General features: G+C 47.2%; 1 protein-coding gene across 5 annotated transcripts in view; it reads left to right on the top strand.

Moving 5' to 3' along the window:
• RXRG (retinoid X receptor gamma) overlaps positions 1-16,062 on the top strand; it is a 38,336-nt gene extending 22,274 nt beyond the window's left edge. For 4 of the 5 annotated variants that reach the window (XM_057427363.1, XM_057427362.1, XM_057427367.1 and 1 more), the window contains exons 2-10: positions 5,109-5,368; positions 8,581-8,725; positions 9,404-9,583; positions 11,773-11,933; positions 12,622-12,751; positions 13,300-13,432; positions 14,167-14,258; positions 14,499-14,604; positions 15,610-16,062. In XM_057427363.1, coding sequence (XP_057283346.1) covers positions 5,109-5,368; positions 8,581-8,725; positions 9,404-9,583; positions 11,773-11,933; positions 12,622-12,751; positions 13,300-13,432; positions 14,167-14,258; positions 14,499-14,604; positions 15,610-15,757 — 1,355 coding nt within the window. In that variant the 3' untranslated portion in view covers positions 15,758-16,062. Of the gene's footprint in view, positions 1-826; positions 1,289-5,108; positions 5,369-8,580; positions 8,726-9,403; positions 9,584-11,772; positions 11,934-12,621; positions 12,752-13,299; positions 13,433-14,166; positions 14,259-14,498; positions 14,605-15,609 lie in introns of those variants that run through there. The other variant, XM_057427365.1, reaches the window with a different exon arrangement.
• The last annotated feature ends 3,594 nt before the right edge of the window (positions 16,063-19,656 follow it).

The following is a 19,656-nucleotide window of genomic DNA, read 5'->3' on the forward strand; positions in this document are numbered from 1 at the left end:
GGATCAGCGTAGCCATGTTAGCCCAGACCTGGCTGTTCAGCACTGGTGTAGTGGACCTGGAGTTTGTGCTCTCCACGTGCATCTGTCAAACACCTATGAATCTGCTGTGATGTAGCCAGTGGTGTTCTATTCCTGATTTTATAAGGCTATTCATGTAAGTTTCCCATCACTGGACTACGATTTTGCTAAGGTGGAGATGAAACACCGGTGGAAGCAAAGTATCATAGCTTTGTGTCCTCTGCTTCAGTGACTGGTGCATGAAGGTAATGCTTATGTCCTTGAGCGTATGAGAGTGAAGTAGTTCTTAGGATCTTCTCTCATTATTTTTTTCTAATGTCAGCAGAATGATTATTAGATATGATCTTTATTCTGAGCGCTAAAGCAACAGGATGGACATTGTGTGTGTGAGCACGCTTTCAACACACAGCTGCTGTCTGCAGCAAGTGATGTGATACATTTGCAGAGACAGTTTGAAAGAGCAAAGCACCCAGAAGCAGGTTTCTTCTTCTCAGGCTTTGGTTCCTGCAAAGAGGAGGCTGGACTGTGTCTGCTCCTGTAGAAGAGAGCTTGCGGAGGGTTGATTGAGGCACCGACTTCTCTGTAGGCTGTTTGCAGGAGAGACATCAGAGAAGCTACACAGGGCAGCTCCCCCTTGTCCTCTGTACCTCTGCTCCTCCAGGAGAGAAATAAATAGTGTCAGGCTTCCCTGAAATGTCCAAGCATTGATGTGGAGGAGGGAGATAGAGGAGAAAGACACAAACAGCTCCATTTGCGGATCAGAAGTAAGTTGATCTTGAATCTGGAGTAGGTGGTTAAAAGCAGTAGCAAGCCCTGATGCTGGATGCAGGGTCTCAGCCCATCTTCCCCAGCAGACGTGGGGGACCTGGTCAGTGTGGGAGCCCACAGGCAGGGGCTGTGCCAGCCACAGAGCCCTCTCTCCCGATGCAGGGCTGCCCTCTGCTCTGCGGGGCTCCGGCACAGCCGGCTGAACCCCGGCATTGCTTGTCACCTCACATTACCTGACGGACAGACTCGGGGCCCGCTTTGGCCTGTGTAAATGTCACCTGTGCCGAGTGCTGCTGCAAAGGCAGAGGCGGCCGGCTGTAGCAGTCATGCAGGACTGAGTCCCGTCTCTTCAGTGCCCTCTGCTCTGTCCCAGAGCTGCTTCTCTGCTGCAGACCAGCTACTTGCTGGCCTTGCTCTGCTGCTATGCTGTCGTTTCTGGCTGTCTCCCAAATCATGGAAGAAAATACCTTGAGGAAGGCCATGCCGCCACTGCAAGCCCAAGGTCTTTCTGGCTGCTTTCTGTTGAGAAATGTGGGACACAGAGCATCAGCATTTTCCTGCAGATTCATTTAATTTTTTTTTTTTACCAAATTTAATCATACTTGTAATATCTGCTGTTTGCATTGTCCAAGCCACCCTGGCTCCTTTGGTCTGAGGCAACTTTGAGGTTACTCAGCTCAGGAACTAAGTAACCCCGGTGTTAAAGATGCTTTGGTATGGCTCTTTCTGGACACCTTTTGCCAGTTGTGCAAATTGCTGCTTGCACAGGCTGATAAGATGTAATTGCTACCAGGTTATATCCCTCTTGGAGCACTACAACCTGAGAGGAATTATTTCCCCAGAGTGGGAAATTTTCTCAATGCAGGAGGGTTCATTTCTGCTCCCACAGGGACTGACTTGACAAACTTATCCCAGGGAGAGACTGAGAGTCAAAGTTTGGACCACCTTGCAGGAGTGCTTTACTTCGCCCCTTTCCCCCCTTTTTTTTCTCTTTTTTGGTTTTCCTTTTGTTTCAACGCTTCTTCATGCAGTTTGTATTACAGTCTGTAACAGGTGGATAAAATTATTCATGAGTAAAATGGTAACTTAACACGGGAGGTTTTCACCAATGGGTTTGTCACAGCCTTAGCGGGACAGCATGGCCAGGCACTGTGGAAACATGCTTGTTAGCTCTGGTGTGTATCATCAAGCCCTGGCAAAGCCTGCCTTTACACCTATGTAAAGGTGTAAAAAATATCTACTGTGCTTGCCAGTAGATATTTCCATTTCTCTGTCCATCTCCTTCATGCATTCGTATTTCTTTGACGTCTCATTGCTAGGGTAAAAAAGGTAGGTGCAAGCTGTTCACAATTCCTGGTTTCAACTTTTGATCCCATCTTGGAGGTTAGGGGATTCACCTGGCCATAGCCTTCTTGGCACTGACACAAGCACACCATGGGGCTTGTCCTGGACAGCAGTCTGCTTGGCTTTGCTCTCCGTCCTTGGGAACCTTTCTAATGGAGAAACTTAATGGTGACAACGTTTCTGTAAGGTCTGATGTAAATGCAAACAGTTAAATAACTCTCCTGGGAGTCTTTTCTTATTGGTTTAAATCTTCTGCATGATACTTTCAAACTATGCCCTTTTCTGTGTTAATGGAAAAGGATGAAGAATCATGCTTCTCCTCAGCTGTCCTAGTGTGATAGATTTCTGCACAGTCTCCCCTTCAGGAGTTTATTTTTCAAGCTGAAGAATCCTCAAAGGCAATGTTGTTTATCTAGCTGTTTAAAGAGGCATAAAAGCAATTTCTTTGTAAGTCTGTGCTACAGATGCTGAGCAGGACTGCATGCTATGGTACCAGACTACTCACAGGTGATGAAAAATGCATTTGCTTTTCTCTGGCACAAGTCCTTTAAAGTCCCAGGAAACAACTGAGGTGCCTCTGTGAGCTGAGCTCATAGGTAACGGGGAGGGGCAGGAAAACCACATCTTCTGCCCACTGCTAAATGCTCTCCTGGCACTTGTGTCTGGGGTGAAAGTCTTTCGCGCTTGGAAGCCATTACAAGGAAAGATTTTGCTGTCTATTAACAGAAAATAGGCTGCTTGTCTCCATGATGGTGGCAGGGGGATGCGAGATGGCTCTTTCCAGCAGCAGGCAGGAGCCCTGGCTCTGCCTTCAGACCGCCTTGCTGCCTCTAAGGCTTCTGCTGTTGTCATTAAGCCGGCTTCCTCTTTCTGCACATTGCTTTCCCACTGGGAGAATTGATCCAAAAAGCCAAAGCAAGAATTGACAAAGACCTTTTCTCCCCCCACCCCTCCTGCAGAATTAAGTCTGAAGTGGGTTGATAACGGCAGATCTAGTCCTCCTTGACTCTGACAAATGTCTTTAATGTTATTCAGCAAGCTGACCTTTTCCCGTCTTTATTGTGCATCTTCCCTTTGAATCAGATTTGATTGTTACTTCAGGTAAAATACAAACACTGTCACGTAAATAACTTTGCAATAATGGTAAAAGGAGGAAAAAAAACCCAAACAAACAAAACACCAAAGTGCTCCCTTACTTGCAAATGCAATGGGAGCAAGAATCCTTTATGCCAGCCATGGAAAACCAACTGTGTGACCTTCCCACACAACATCTTTTCCTTGCTACTCCAGGGAATGATCTCCTGTGTTGACAAAACAACAGAGAAACAATGGTTCATTGAAATGTTAATACAGCTATTGCTAACTGGGGTTGGTGAATTCTAGGGGAGGGAGAAAAGGTCATATAAATCCTTAAAATACAGCTAGATACATAACCTATCAGAACTAGTGGGCATTTGATGCCCAGATACCCTCTGAATAGGAGACTGGTCCTATAGAAGAAAGCATTTAGACCTTGGGTGAGGCATTCAGCCTCAGAGACTGCCCTGAAGTGGCAATGCTCAAGTTTATATTGCTTTTCTATACCTCCTCCTTCCCAGTGGGGTTCAGGGGCAGATTGGTCTCATGGGGCTACTCTGAGACTTAGTTTGGCAATGTGCACTGGGGTTCTTTAGTGTGGGAAGAGGAAACCCTCTTTCCTTGTGTCTCTGAAATTGTCTGCCCAGGAACATCTGTGGGAATATTCTCTGCTCTGTCTCATACTATGTGAGGAAAAGTAATGGACAAAATATTTTTGGGATGCCTTGTCCTATAATCTGCATTGCTAGCATGTCATGGGCAGTTTCTGTCCTCCATTGCTCCAGCTTCTGCAGAAAATGCTGGCATTAAGTTTTGACAGCTGGAGGATGATGTGAAATAGCATCGTGGGTTGGTGAGTGGGAAGGGAAGGAGCTAAGCCATGGCAAGAGGAGCCTGCTGAGCATGATGCCTGAGCCATCGCAGAGAGCAAAGGTGCTTCATAAGACATGGGAAGTATTCAGGGGTTTGCAGCCTGATCAGTGGAGATTTCATGGTTTCAGTTGTGCACTGTCTCTAGCACCAGCTTAGACAAAAGAAATGGGACCTCAGAGAGTAATTCAGAGAAGACCAGCAGCAGGCAGGCAGTGGTGCCTTCTTCCAAGTCAGCTGAGGCATCAAAGCAGTGAAAGCAGATTTGAGTATAAAGTGTTGTCTTTATAATACGTTTTGTTGTTGTATGTAACTCTATGTTGTGTACCATAACCAACATTTTGCTCTTTCCCTTTATAGCATAAGACATGTTTGCTGGTTGGCTTAGAGCCTTGATGTCATGGTTTAGACCTGGCTGGTAATTAAGTACCACACAGCCGCTTGCCCACCTTTTTCCCCTCAGGTGGGATGGGGTGGAGAAGTGAAAGAATGCAAAACCTGCAGGTTGAGATAAGAACAATTTAATAATTGCAATTGAGTAAAATACAATGATAATAGAAATAATACCAGAAATAACAATATTGTTAATAATATTAGAGAGCAACAAAAAGGGATAAATGAAAATTCAGAAAACACAAGTGATGCACAATACAATTTCTCAACACCCACTGACCAACACCAAACCCATCCTGAGCACTGGTCAGTCCCTTCTGGGTAACTCTCCCCAGTTTATATACCATGCATGTTGTACTGTGGTATGGAATATCCCTTTGGCTAGTTTGGGTCAGGTGTCCTGGCTCTGCTCCCTCCTAGCAGAGCATGAGAATGAGAGACAGAAAGGTCCTCGATCGGGGTAAGCACTACTGAGCAGCAACTAAAACATTGGTGAGTTATCAACATTGTTCTCAGACTGAAGCCCAAACACAGCACTGCACCAGCTACTAGGAAGAACATGACCAAGGCTGGGCAGCTGATAGCTGTACAGCCAGCCTTGTTCATAGTGTATTTAATCTCTCTGCTTTTCCCTGTAGATTCCCCTGTCCATGCCAGCTCCACATCTGTGAGCCTGTCATCAAGCCTTTCCTCGGGAAATTCGGTGGAGGGGCACCACAACTACCTCGAAGCCCCTGCGAACGCCTCCCGGTCTCTGCCATCCCCCATGAATGCCATCGGGTCTCCAGTGAACTCACTGGGCTCACCGTACAGAGTCATTGCGTCCTCCATCAGCTCACACCCCGTCTCACTGCCTTCAGCCCCGGGCATGAATTTTGTGACACATGCAAGTCCACAGGTATGCAGATGCGCGTACTTGCTTTGCTACAATTCACAGTGTTTAGACTGCATCAGGTCCCAAAATTTGAGGGTGTGGATTGGCTGGTGTGAAGTCTGGTGGTTTTTGGCCACCAGCTCATCTCACTTGGGAGATGAGCTGTAAAGAACAATTTCCAGCACATGAATCTTTCTGCATAACCCCCACTGGCACAGGCACAGAGAAGACACCTGTACATATTTCAAGATACCCTGCACAGTAAGTGGGAGGAGAGAATTCCCAGGTCAGTTCTCACTGTGGGTGCAGTCCAGCTCTCCTTCACTGCATCTTTTGCAGTGTATGTAATTACTGTACATAGAAGTAGTCAGGATGACCAAGGGCTGCAGCATGTGAAGCGTTCCTCTTCCTGCAAAAGGATATCTGCTTTGTTTCATTGTTTGGAAAGGAGACAGACTTTCTAGAGAGAGGCAAATGTTAGTGCTAAATGCCAGCCACATACTCTGTGTTGCACATAAACTTGGCCTGAAGAAAAACAAGGCCCTACTATCCTTACTGCCTGAGCTCACTCAGACAGCAGAGAGACTCAGGTGTTAGGGTTGGTGCTTTCCCAGGGCTGGGAGCCTCCCGGTGTGGCTTTGTGGGGCAGAGACAGGAACGTGCTGCCCAAGAACCTGGCACCACCTCTGGCATGGCTGGGAAGAAGGTGGCAGCATGGAATTTTGTTAGTGTGCTGAAATGTTCTGGGAGTTCAGATCTAAGTAGGAATTCTGCCTTTTATTAACAAGACTTTGTGTTTTATTAGTGAGACCTGAAGGTAGGAAGTACTCAAAAGCCTCTGGGCTTCTGCTGAAGAAGCAGCAGGTTGGACGAGCCCTTGGGTGATATGATTTAGCATAAGGTGTCCCTGCCCACGGCAGGGGGGTTGGAACTAGATGATCTTAAGGTCCTTTCCAACCCTAACAATTCTATGATTCTATGGTCCTCAAGCCCTCTCTGCCCCATATACTACTCTAACTACACAGTCTGTCTGAAGCTCTTCCTTGTGCCTGCCTGGGAAAGGGTGGTGTGGGGAGGCCCCTGAATTCTCTGAGAGAGTATAGGGTGATTTGGCAGGTTTGGTTTAGCTTTTACCAGCATCCTCAGCTCCTGCATGGATCTGGGCTGACTGCAGTGGGTGCACCCGGCATCCTTCTTTCCTGTGCGCCACCAGCTGTTCCCCATAAACCTGACTTGTACACATGGCATCCAGGGCAGGTGTTTTGTGGTGGTGGAGCTGTGGCAGCACTGGCTGTGTGGAAGCCTTTCCTTTGGGGATGGGGATGCAACCGGGAAGTGGTTTCCCCAACCTAGGCACTGTGCCAAGTTCCCAGCTCTGAGGAGCAGGTTTCACTTGTGTTGCCTCTAATGCAAGGAGACAGCTGGGCCTTGGGGATTCAGCAGAGAGGCAGCTAATGGATTTGGGTTCAAGTAGTTGTCCCAGATATCATACGTGATTGCACTTAACCTGCCAGAGTCAAGCTCTGAGGACACTGATGGCTAAAACTGCCCCATTCCCTCCCCCTCCCATACATCCTCTCTCCCTGTTACTGTCTTAAAGTGCAGCCAGAAAGAAAAGGTAGTAGCTGAACTCTGGGTAACATTATAAACCATAAGAAATTCCTCCTGGCTCAGCATCTTGCCAAGAAGTTTTCAGGATTAAAAAAAGGTGGCTGGATACTTGTGGGGAGGAAGGGTTTTGATTTCCCTTTTTCTTGGGCCAATGTTGAAGCATTATATTTACAGCTGCCAGTGCCTGGGCTGGGTTTCTGCTGGGGAGAGCGAACCTGTATTCCTCTGGGCAATTATTCCCAGCGCACTTCTATTTTCCAGAGGAGCAAAACAACCTGGCTCCTAATGTGGTAATTTTTTTGCTGGATAATTTGTATTTTCAATGTCATCAGACCTTTGAAGCTTTGAAAATACAGGGAAAGTGTGAAGGAAGATAAATACAGGCTTCACCTTTTTATTTTTTCATAATGACCAGTCCAAAAATCCCAATGGGATGAACTCTTCTTCTTCTTTCCTGAAATTCCCTGTGGAAATTATACTTTTTGATGGTAAATGGGCAGTTTCTTGGAGCAAACCGAGAACTTGCAACAGCATGCATGAAATCTAGTGGTTTAGATGTTATGGAGACTTTATATCTGTAGCTGGATTTTCATTCAAAGCCTTGTTTTGTGTCCCTAGTTTCACCTTCTTGCTGGGAAGAAGAACTTTATCTGATAAATTGGGGTGACTGCTAAAAACAGGCTCAATAATGAAGAAACCATTCCCAGCTCTCAAAGAACGGCAGTGGGAAAGATGATTTCATAGTGGTTTTGGGGAGACATTGCTCTGCCCAGACAGCTTTGGAAAAGACGTGCTCAATGGCCCTTAATCCTTACTACACTGCCAACAACAGCTAGAAAGCAAATAGCAATAAAACGAAGCCCTGGGCAACATCAGGCTTTGGTCTCTAATCGATGTCGGTTTGTAACCTTTAACTTGCAGCAGCCACGAGCAGCTCCTGGGGATCTCAGCTGGGGGCTCTGGGCCATTTGTCTGCATCTTACTGAAGCTGACTTTTAGATGCTCAGCCCCTTCCTTTTTCTTCAGCTGGTAACCCCAAACCTGCTCCAATCCCGAGGCTGTGATAGTGTTAGGGACCTAAGTCCCAGGGAATGACCAAGATGGCCATGTTTTTATGTGTTCATGCAGATCTGTTTATCGTGAATCAGGGAAGCTAACCCACTCAACATCATTAGGGCTTCCCTAGCCATGCAGCAGTGTAGGTTTCACTGCAACAAACTGCCTCCTGGCTGCAAAGCTGTTCCTTACTAAGCTATTAGTGCTCAAGGCTGCAAGCAGAGATCAGCATCCTCTAACGAAGCCAGCGCTGTTGCTTCGAAGCTGTAACTGAGCAGCTGAGGGTTGCTGCCTGCTCTTTTATAGCTATGCTGAGTACTGGCTTTGGTTACAGCATCAGGGCAGGATGAGAGGCAATATCTGCTACCAGGCATCTGCTTAAACTGCTCCAGCTGGATTCACCAGAGGATGTCTCTCTGCCCATGGCAGCCCCATGGAGTTGCTGGTGATAAGCTTATGGGATGAGCCCAGCAGGAACAATAAAGGAGGGGTCAGCTCAATTTGGGGATGGTTTCACTGGAGTATGAGTCTTGATCCTCTAACCTGTCTTGTGGCTTCTGCTATTGCAGCTCAATATCTTGAACAATGTCAGCAGCTCAGAGGATGTCAAACCCTTGCCAGGTCTCCCAGGGATTGGGAACATGAATTATCCATCTACAAGCCCAGGATCCTTAGCCAAACACATCTGTGCCATCTGTGGGGACAGGTCCTCAGGTAGGAGGTTTTCTTTCATGGAAAAGGTTTTGTGCAATGAAGACTCCCGTGATGCTCTGAAGCAATGCTCGTGCAGGAATGAACCCTGTGGAGGATTGCTGGTGCCATACTGGCATTGTAGGACTCATAGTTAGGTATGGCTTACCCAAGGGTTTTGCAGATTAGCTGTGCTGTGCCCAAAAGAGAGCAAACCTAAAAGCTGTCTTTTTCTCCCTTATGTGTATAATCTATAATATTTTACATTTTGTCCCTGTTTATAAAAGGTAAATATAAAAGATTGTGTTCTTATTTACCTGTGCTTTGTGTTAGCAAGGCTTTGCCTATGCCTGGTTTTCTCTTCTACTCCAGAGACCTGCAGCTTGGCTGTGCCTTGCAGACCACCTCTGTATCAGTGCACCCCATTTGCTACCTACGGCTTTAATGCACTTGTACTGCATCCAAGATGTGGCTCCACATCCTTGCCCTGGGATGCAGTCGCTCCTTATCACAGCAGCATTCCTATAGCTTAACTGCTACTGGTCACTATTACTGGAAAGAACCCCTGAAGCCAACTCAGGCCTGCTGAAGTGATACTGTGCAGTCAGGGTTTTCACCTTTGGGGTTGTTTCAAGCTCCTTCACGCTGGAGGGAAGGGCAGATACTTACCTGCCCACTCATGGTCTCCCCTTGCCTCTCCAGGGAAGCACTATGGGGTGTACAGCTGTGAGGGCTGCAAAGGCTTCTTCAAGAGGACAATCCGGAAGGACCTGGTCTACACCTGCCGTGACAACAAGGACTGCCTCATAGACAAGCGCCAACGCAACCGCTGCCAGTACTGCCGCTATCAGAAGTGCCTCGTGATGGGCATGAAGAGGGAAGGTATGTGAGGGCTGGTGGAAGGCATGGGCTTAAAGAAATTTTCCTTACATTCTTTAGGGCAAATCTGGCTCTTGTAGCACTCCAAGGCTAGAGCATTCTAAAAACCCACACTGACAGCTTCAGGGCATTTTTGACCTTGTCCTGTTCCCTGCAGTATCATCAATGCTGTGCTGCTTCAATTGCTTAGCGCAGTGGGGGACTGCAAAATGCCAAGCTGAATCAAAAACCTAATCCCAGGCACAGCTCTCCCTTCCAGCTGGGTGCAAAGTGGTTCAAAGGACCAGGGTGTCAACTCAACTTTCCTTTGCAGAGCTTGAAAATTTAAACACCAGGATCTTGGTGGGCTCTGTGGGGGTTTGGCTGCAATAATCACAGGGGCTTTCTGGGAGCTGCTGAAACTGGGGGCATATTGCAGCTTGGACATGGATGGAACCTTGGATGACTTTCCGCTAAGATTCTGATGACTTTAGAAACACTTCCCTGGCTTCTTCCTGTCCATTACTCTAAGGAGGACAAATGATGCCCCCAGCTGGTTAGCACATAGGAGAGCATCCCATGTTGTCCTCCCTCAGTGCCAGGCTCTATGTCCCACTGAGCCACCTCCTTGGCTGCAGCCAGTTCCCCAGAGCTGGGCAGTCCTGGTAAGCACATCCTCCAAACTGGGAGAAATGCAGAGAATTTCAAAGTGGTTGTAAGTCTCAGTGCTGAGGAACCTCCTGTGGTTTGGCCCTTCTCCTGAAAGCACCCTAATGTAAGCCAGAGTAAGGCAAGACTGATGCAAGGACTTACTTCCTGACACCACTGCAAACAGCAGAGCTATAAAGACAAATGGGAAAGAAATCTCCTAATCCAAGTACCTGACCTAAAAGCTTGTCACACCCTTCTTCCATCAGCACTTACTTAATTGAGACAATGGGGGTCAAATTCTCCTGCAGGCTTGCTATGAGCGGTGGACTTGCTGAGTTTTTCCTTTCTTGGTGTCCCCTCCTGTTTATGCAGGTCCCCTCTCCTCTTAAAGGACTTTTTAATCCCTTGGCCCTGGTGGTTTTCCACTCCTTTGAATACTGACTGCCTGGTGCTTAGCTAACAGGTGGGGAAGACATTCAGCTGTTGAATATTGAAGCACCAACGTCTGCATGGCAGGGGCTAGCTTTGCCACCAGTTTCTTCCCCCTGAACCTTTCATTTCAGGTGTATAACTGCCTACAGCTCACCACAGGCCGTTCTTTGAGACCGGGCCAGCTGCCTACTTGTCCCTTAGGGGTTATGGGGCACTCTGGGCACCTGCCTGGTGCTGTATGCTCACACAAAAGAGTGATGCGAGCAGGATTTCGTTTGGGGACATTTCTGCCCAGCAATGAGCTAAACCGACATGACACCTGCTGGTCACTTGGTTTTTAGCAGGATTTTCTTCCCGTCGGGATTTTCTTTAACAAAAATATGTACCCAGGGCTTCTATTGAGCACAAGGCATGGCATACCGCATACACGTGTTCTACACCAACCTGGCTTCCACACACCCAGCAGCCCTGGGATTTAATAGGTGAGATCTGGAGAGAATTTCAGTGATTGTATTTCTCTGGATAGTAGATATTTTGGAAAATGTACAGAGATGGGAGAAGAGAGTGAAGGCATTGGGGCATTCAGAGGTGCTAGGAACTACTGTCTATTGCAGAGGGCTGGGAAGAGTAGTGGAGGAGAAGGTGGCACAAGGGCTGGGCCAGGCTGCATAACCTTTTGCTCAGGAACGAGTTAGGCAGCATGTGTTGATCCAGCTGGGGTGATGGACCATCCTGCTGCTGAATGTGCTAGCCACTGTGGGAGTGTTCAAAGCATGGTGTGAGAGCAGCAAACCTTGGTGTCTGGGTCCTGGGTCCCTCCTGCCTCCTCCAGCACCTAGTTACGGCTGAGTTCAGGCTGCCACCTGGAGGTATCAGCTCCTCTTTCTTATATTCTGGAGCTTCATATCTTGGAAATCACAACTTTTCATCAGATTTGGAGGCCACTGTTCTACAACAACCCCAATGTTATCGGGGGGTGGTTATGGCAGCCATTTTTCTGGATGTACATTTTAAATATCCATTTATTTTCTGCTCTCAACCTCCTGAGCGAGTTTCCTCCCAGAAGAAAGAGACCCATCACAAGCAGGTAAGTGTTGCTGTGGATGTAGAACCATGTTTCTGTTCTGCAGCTGTGCAGGAGGAGAGGCAGAGGAGTAGGGAGCGGAGCGAGAACGAAGCCGAGTCCACAAGCGGTGGCAGCGAGGACATGCCTGTGGAGAGGATCCTAGAAGCTGAGCTGGCAGTCGAACCCAAGACAGAAGCATACAACGATGTGAATACAGAGAGCTCGGTAAGGGCACTGACATCACTTGCAGCTTGAGATGAGAGCCTTTGAGGTGTGATTTGAAAAGCTAAACCCCATGTGAATGGCTACCATTTTTGCAAGGGGTTTTTGGTTTGCACTGCCTAAAAATCAGTAACCATTTTTCATTTGAAGCTACTCTGAATGACTAGAAAACAGGCTACACATTAAATTCCTAGCTGTTTTCTTAAATTCCCCTTGGTTTCAATGAGTCAATAGGGGGATAGCTGAATGCTGGAGATTCTCAGCCTGGGACACTGCTTGTCTGCCCCAAGTGACCAAGACTGGAATGGAGCTGGACTCAGCAGGTTTATTGTGGTTTTACTGGTTTGGATGAAACTGCTGTTCATGCCCATTCAGAGGCTGCTTGATGATGATCAGATACGCCCTGGGGAGTAGGACTATAGCCTGCCATGCAGGACTTGCTTTGCAAAGAGCAAGCAAACAGAAAAGCTTAGCAACCAGCTGATTTGGCTGGTTGTAGAGGGGATAGTGGTAATAAATATCTTCTCTTCCCAGCACAGCTGAGATTATTGTCAGTTTGATCATTTCACTTGTGGCTCTCAGTATCATTCATTTGATCTGATACCATGTGCAAAACAGACAGTGACTGTCAAAGATTTTTCATTGACAAATTCTCTTTTCCTCTTTTCCCTTTGATATTGCTCTTAATTAGACAAATGACCCTGTTACCAACATATGCCACGCAGCTGACAAGCAGCTCTTCACACTTGTTGAGTGGGCCAAGCGAATCCCTCACTTCTCTGACTTGACCCTGGAAGATCAAGTCATTCTCCTCCGGGCAGGTAATGTTCCCACCTGGGGTCTCTGGGGATATCCTTGGATCCATTGTCCCTCCTCTGGACTGTGTGCTGTGCCAGCCAGGCAGGATGGTGAATGTGAAATCCTGATCTGATCTGTCCCTGCTTGCCCTATAACAGAGCAAGCACTCCATCATGAGCCGTGATAGGCAGTTGGTAGAGGCTGTCTGTGGCACGGTGGAATCTGCTGTTTGTTCCTCTCTTTATGCAGACATGTAGGAGGGCTGGAGAAGTGTGAATAAATGTCTTATTAATGTAATTCCTGTAACTGCAGAACTTACTATGTGTGGGGCACACTAGTGTGTAATGTGCAAAATGAAAAAATAGTGTCTCCCCCTTCCCTGAGTCCTTTTCTGCACCTTCGTTGCTGCTGGTCACAATTTGCCACCCCTTGCAGTGTTGGCAAGGGTGTAGTTGGCACTTGGGGTCCTATCTCTCTTGCGAGCCCCGTCTGAAACCAGCTCTCCTGCTCCATGTGGGACTGATTTTCTTTTGCTAACTGTCTTTTGTGTCCTACGCACCTTCTCTTGCAGGATGGAATGAGCTGCTCATTGCCTCATTCTCCCATCGCTCTGTGTCAGTGCAGGATGGCATCCTTCTGGCCACAGGCTTGCATGTGCACCGCAGCAGCGCCCACAGTGCTGGTGTAGGCTCCATCTTTGACAGGTGCGTGACCTGTTTCTGCCACCCCTAGCAGTAGTGGCCAGGCTGGCTCTGTCTTTCCCCTCTGAATGGGCAACATATCCTTAGTAAGAACTCATGATCATCTGGGACAGGACTAGTTTAGAATGAGGAAGGGATGCTTGACTGGCTTAAAAATCAAAAATGGAATGAAAGCACCTTGAAAGGGATTTGCAGCTGCAGAAGAAGATCTTTGGTTGAGTGTGCAGGGGGAGGAATGCTTCTCTGCCTTTTCTCTAGAGTTTGTCATAGCTGGATCTACAGGTAATACTGATCAGCAAGAGCTTTATCTGGCAAAGCCTTATACCCCAACTTGCTCATGTACCAACTGCATATGTACCATCCATACCATGCCAGCTTCTTGCCTGGCAGGGCAGCGCATTACCACTCCTACACAACTGGGATGCTTCACATGTTTTGCACAGTGAAATGTGGAGAAAATCCCATGTGGTTTTCCTTAAGTGGGTGCAAATTTTCTCCATGGTCCAAATGGAGCACAGAGACCACATGCTGAGCAAAATGAGAACAGGAGCGAATTTGGTGCTCAGGTCCCTCAGTGCTGTTGAGGAGTGTGTGGCATGGTTTTCCCTCAAAGCTGCCTCTTCCTGCAGAGAAGAATATAGGATATTCCCAGTGCCTGTCCCAGATGATTTTCAGTCAGCCACCTTGATGCCTATACCTGTCTGTGTTCATCTTCCTACCCATGTCACTGTATGCAGGGTTTTGACAGAACTGGTGTCCAAAATGAAAGACATGCAGATGGATAAGTCAGAGCTGGGGTGCCTGCGAGCCATTGTCCTGTTTAACCCAGGTAAGTCTGAGACCTGGGGCAATCCCAGGTGGCATGCACACCCTCTCGGCCATGGCAGATCGCAGGCAGGAGGGCTGTGTCAGTGAGCATCAGGTAGGGCTGCAGACAGATTTGTTCCAGTCCCTGGGTCCATGATTACAGAGAGTCTGAGTCCTCTCCTACCCCTACAAGAAGTCACTCTGCAGTGGAAATGCCCCCTGCAATGATTTCTTCCCTACCCCTATTTTCTCCTTCATCCAGATGCTAAAGGTTTGTCCAGCCCTTCAGAAGTGGAATCACTGAGGGAGAAGGTCTATGCCACGCTGGAAGCCTACACAAAGCAGAAGTACCCCGAGCAGCCAGGGCGGTGAGTGTCCCCCAGCAAGGCAGGCAGCTCAGGGCAGCACAACACCCACCGTGGGAAGAGAAGACTGAGGCAGAGGTGTCTGTGCTAGCCACCCTAAAAACGACAGGAGGACACCAACCAGAACTGCTTGAGCAGCCCAGCTCCCACAGGCTGGCCTGTCCTCTCCGTGCCCTAATCCTGGGCCAGAGCCTTTCTGGTGCTGGCGGGGTTCATTTTTCTTGCTTTTCAATCCAATCATACCCTCTACTGGCCGAGCTCTTGAAGCACCGGCAGCTGGACCCATCCCCATTGCCACCAGCCAAGTGATGTGCCCACAGCATCTTCTACTATTTTTGGCTCTGGATGTGACTGCAGAGTTCTACAAGTGGGATATGGGGAGGGGGATGCACTCTGCCTGCTGCACCCCCTTGCAGCTGTGCCTCGAAACGAGAGGCAGTGGCTGGCAGAGGCACTGCCGAGGGGCTGCACACTCTTGGGAGGCTGGGGAGTTTTGAAAGATTCTTCTTCCCAAGAAGGATTGAAATGGCACCATGGAGATGTAAGTCTTGGAGAGAGAATCCAGATGTATCTTTTGGGGGTTTTGGTGTTTTTTTTTTGTTTTGTTTTGTTTTTTGGTTGGTTGGTTTTTTGTTTGTTTATTTGTTTGGATTTTATATTTTAAAATGCTAAAATCTGTTTTGGAAAACATACATCCCTGAGGACATTAAAGTTGAGGCTGGATGTGGTTCTGGGCAACCTGAGCTAATTTAAGATGTCCCTGATCATTGAAGATGGGCTTTGAAGGTACCTTCCAACCCAAACTATTCTATGATTCTATGTTTCATCCACACATGCAGAGCGAAATGCTTATTTTGAAGGCATAGGGGAATCTAAGATAGAACTTTCCAAGCCATTTTGGGGGGAGAATTTGGGCTCTTCTTTCCTGAGCCCCTGCTGCAGGCTTGGAAACACCTGTGAGAGGGCAGCCAGTGCCTCCCACATGCTTCTGACTCTGCTCTCTTCCAGGTTTGCCAAACTCCTTCTGCGTCTGCCAGCACTGCGGTCCATCGGGCTGAAGTGCCTGGAGCACCTCTTCTTCTTCAAGCTGATTGGAGACACCCCCATTGACACCTTCCTCATGGAGATGCTGGAGACACCCCTTCAGGTCACTTGAGGGTCTGGCCTCTCTCTGGCCAGACCCTGTCTCCCCACTGTGCCCCTGCACAGCCTCCCACCCCTCCTCTCTGAGTCTGTGAGAGCTCCCACCCTCCCTCCACTCCTCCTCGGTGGGATTGTTGCGTTTTGTACAGCTGTAAATCACCTCCTCTAACCCTCCCTGGCCTGGCTGTGGGAGGTCACAGATCCTCTGACCAGTTAACCATTCCCCTGACCCCTGTACAGATAATCGCTTTAAATTATTTTTTCATTCTCAATAAAAACCAACAAAACAAATAAAATAATATATGAGAGAGACACTGACTTGAGCTGGCAGAGCAGTGTCCTCTTTTGCTGTGATCACAGTTCTGGCTTGGGATGGGGCTGAGGGACGCTCCCGAGACTCTTTAAGTAGCCCAAATCAGGACAGGAGCATCACTCAGGATATTGCTGGTTGTGTTGATGGGCACAGTCCTCTGGCCAAGAAAGGACAGGTATTGTAGCTCTTGCTAAGGAAAAACCTGGAGAAACTTGGTGCTTTGAATCACAACACTTCATTCCACCACCTTACAAAGAAACTCCCGGACTCCTTGAATTCTTTGAAATTTTTAAAGTAATATAAAAAGTGACTTTTTAATGTACTTTTTTTGTTTTCTGAGCTAGTCCAGTCACTGAGGGAAAAACTGAAGTGCTTCATTTTGGTTCAGGTGGGGTATTTCAGGTTGAAACAAACCTGGCATTCTCATGGATAATTTTCAGTTTTCTAAAGCTTCACAGATCCTGTTCTTTAAAAAGCAGATCTCCTGCTTTTTAAATTTATTTTATTTCCCTCTCCATGTTTTTTGCACTGTGAACAGGCTCTTCAACCCCAAGTTTATAATATCATGCCTCTGTAAGTGAAACTTGCAGAGGCAGAAAATACAAGACACTCAACGAACGTGCTTCAAAGGTCCCTTGTATTTTCCCTGTTCAAATGGCACTGCTGGAGCTTCCCATCACAACTGAGCTAACCAGAGTCAAATGAGTTAAAGACATTAATTTGTTCAATATGCAGAGCTTATCCTGGTGGGAAAATGTCCTCCCAGGAACCCAGCAAAACTGTCTGCATTATTATTCATAAAACAGGTGTAGTGTTAAGTGATCTGCCCCTTCTGACCCTCTCAGCAGACAGTGCGGTGAGATGCAGCCATGCTTCGTCTGTCCGTGTGACAGATTGCAACGCTGCCGCTCAGCGACTCGGGGAAGTTTGAGGGGAAGGAATAGTGACAACAGGATAAAGAAAGAAGGATAAAAATGAAACATTTAACATTTTGTTAAAAATCCCACCCAGGGATATGATTTGTTCTCTGGTATTTCACTGTGAGAAGGAAAAAGAGAATGAAAAGAGCAGGAAAAAGAAACAACCCCTCCAAATTATGAAAATGCTAAATTGTTTGGTTTTTCTTATGATGAAAAGAACAGGGAGAAATTCAAATAGGTGAAAAGCACTGGCCAAGGGGATATTTTAAATAGAAAATGTGATTCTCCATTAAAAGGGAAGTATTCTAAAGAAGGATAACCAACCTGCTCATTGTAAAACCTTTGCTGGAATTTGAAATACTGCATGCAGACTATGCTGGGATGGTACCCACCCCACACTGCTGGCTAGATAAAGGAAGAGGTTACTTCCAGCCTGGACTAGTACAAGCTTAAAAGCTGTGGGCTTTTAAGAGCTGGTCCCCAACTAGCTGGGTTGGATTCGTTTCCTGATTATGAAGCACCGAGTTTCTCTTGGCCTCCCTGCTCTCTGTTTTGATGGTTTAAGTCAAGGAGGTTGGTTGGCATTAGCAGACTTAGCCAGAGAAGGGCCGCAGGAGCTGATGCCACTGTCTGAAGGTAGGCCATGTGGTATTAATGCCTTTTGTTGAAATATATAGAGGGAAACATGGGGATCCTCATGCTGCAGTAGACTTCTTGCGAAGGTGGTGTCTGAGTGTTATTTTGGAGCCCTGCAGCGCTTGGTGGTAACTTAGAGTGTGCTTTGGCTCTGGGGTGAGTCACTGCAGCACAGCAGGCTGAGCCAGCTGGAAGGGACAGGATGCTTCAACACCCATAGTGCTGTCTCTTTCAGGAGCTCGCAGCCTGTCCTCAGCTCACAGTGGTTGCAGCTGTGATTATATTTACATGGAGCTGCAAGGTTGGAATTTAATTTGGTCAAGGCAACCACAATCTTTGGGACATGCTCAACCCTCTCTGACAGGGATTTAACATAGAGAGTGTAATGCCTCTTGGTGGCTTAATTTGAGTCCATGATGAGGAATTCACAGTCCCTGGTATTCCACCCTGGCAGAACTGTTCAACCGCGTGGCCAACAGAGAAAAATAAACTGGACAGAAGAGTGGGATCCAGTGTGTAACCCAGATGATCCTGTGTGTGCCACTGCAGTCAGTGAGAGCAGAGCTTGCTAAGTCCCATGAGCGATTCACCTTGACTGTCTTGATGCTGGTCGTGAGCTATTGCCTGCACCACAAACAACCACTTTTTGAAGTGGGAAATGATGGGATATGATAACTAAGAGGTTCCTGTTCTAAAGGAGACATTTGTGGCTCCTGGACACCCTTACTCTTAGCAGTCTACCTTGAGAACCTGGAAAGGTGGTTTCTGAGCTCTGTCCGCAATCATTGAGGACCTGAGGTTTGTCCTAACCCTTGGATTCCTCAGTCTGTCATCTCTATATGATGATGTCCAAATGCTGCTTCCCCTAGCCTTGCAAAGTGTAAGGGTAAGTCTCTACAGCCACCCTGAGGAGCAAATCCCACAACATTCAGTAATAACTCATAGGTACAGCTTTTCTTTAGGCTGAGTTGTTGCAGCAGAACATAGCTGGAGCTTGCCCAGTCTGCAATTCTGCAAAAACCTAATTTTCATAAAACAGTAGAAATGGCAATTGTGGATAAGCCAAAGAAAACTCATACTCTTGCACATACATTCAGCCCCAGTTTGTGTGGAGTTAAAACTGCACAAAGAATTAAAAATAGCCCTGAAGAACTCAAAACTCAAGACATACCAAAGTTTAAGTCCCTTTCAATGTGGTTGCTTTTCCTCGCAGACCAGGGTCAGGATGATGCCTTCAAAATCCAGGCATCAGCCACTTTTCAGGCATAACAAGGAGAGCATACTAGGGTCCAGCTACCTATGCTTCCTACTGAAACCTGGCTCCTCCTATCTCCTCTGAATTTTGCTCTTGCCAGATTCCTGTTGCTGGATCTTGCCACTACTTTGAAGATCCTGACACTGGTTTCCCCAGGAAAACCCTCATAGCCTCAGATTAAGCTCTGTCATTTTTCTTTTGCTCTTAGAATGACTGGTGCAAGACAATGTGTCATATTCTCTTTCTCACCATGCATCATATCTCATGAGCTTTCAGAGTTTGCAGCAGGTTCCCGTCAACACAGACAAGCTTTGTTTTAGTGCACAGGCCAAAGGTTTCAAAGCATTTATTCTCATCCGTTTGCTCTGTAGTGCTCCATGGAGGAGACACCAAACAATAGTGTGTTTAGCCACTTATGATGGGGACCTCAGAAAAAGTGAAAAACACTTCAAACTCCATTGCTCATGCTAAGCTGGATTTGTTTCTCAGCCAGAAATCAATCCAGTGTATTTTTCTGCCCTGACTTCATTGGGGTTATGTAGTGGCTGCTTCAGTTTTTAGTGAAATTCAACAACAGCAGTTCTGTATTGGGAATAAAATAAATAAAGCCCAAACTATAAAGGTTTGATCTTTGCATTTAATTCAGCTTCTCTCTCCCTGCTGAATTTAGTGATTCAAGATCATGTCCTGTAGACCTAAGATGACTTTCAGATGCCAGTGATGTGAGTCTAAACTGAGTGCCACCACCATTTGGCCTTTCCTTGAGGACCTGTTGTTGTCTGGGCCCT

This window comes from Pezoporus wallicus, unplaced genomic scaffold, assembly GCF_028554395.1.
Source record: "Pezoporus wallicus isolate ANWC-B61680 ecotype Strahan unplaced genomic scaffold, APGP_CSIRO_Pwel_v1 scaffold_7107, whole genome shotgun sequence".
Lineage (NCBI taxonomy): Eukaryota > Metazoa > Chordata > Aves > Psittaciformes > Psittacidae > Pezoporus > Pezoporus wallicus.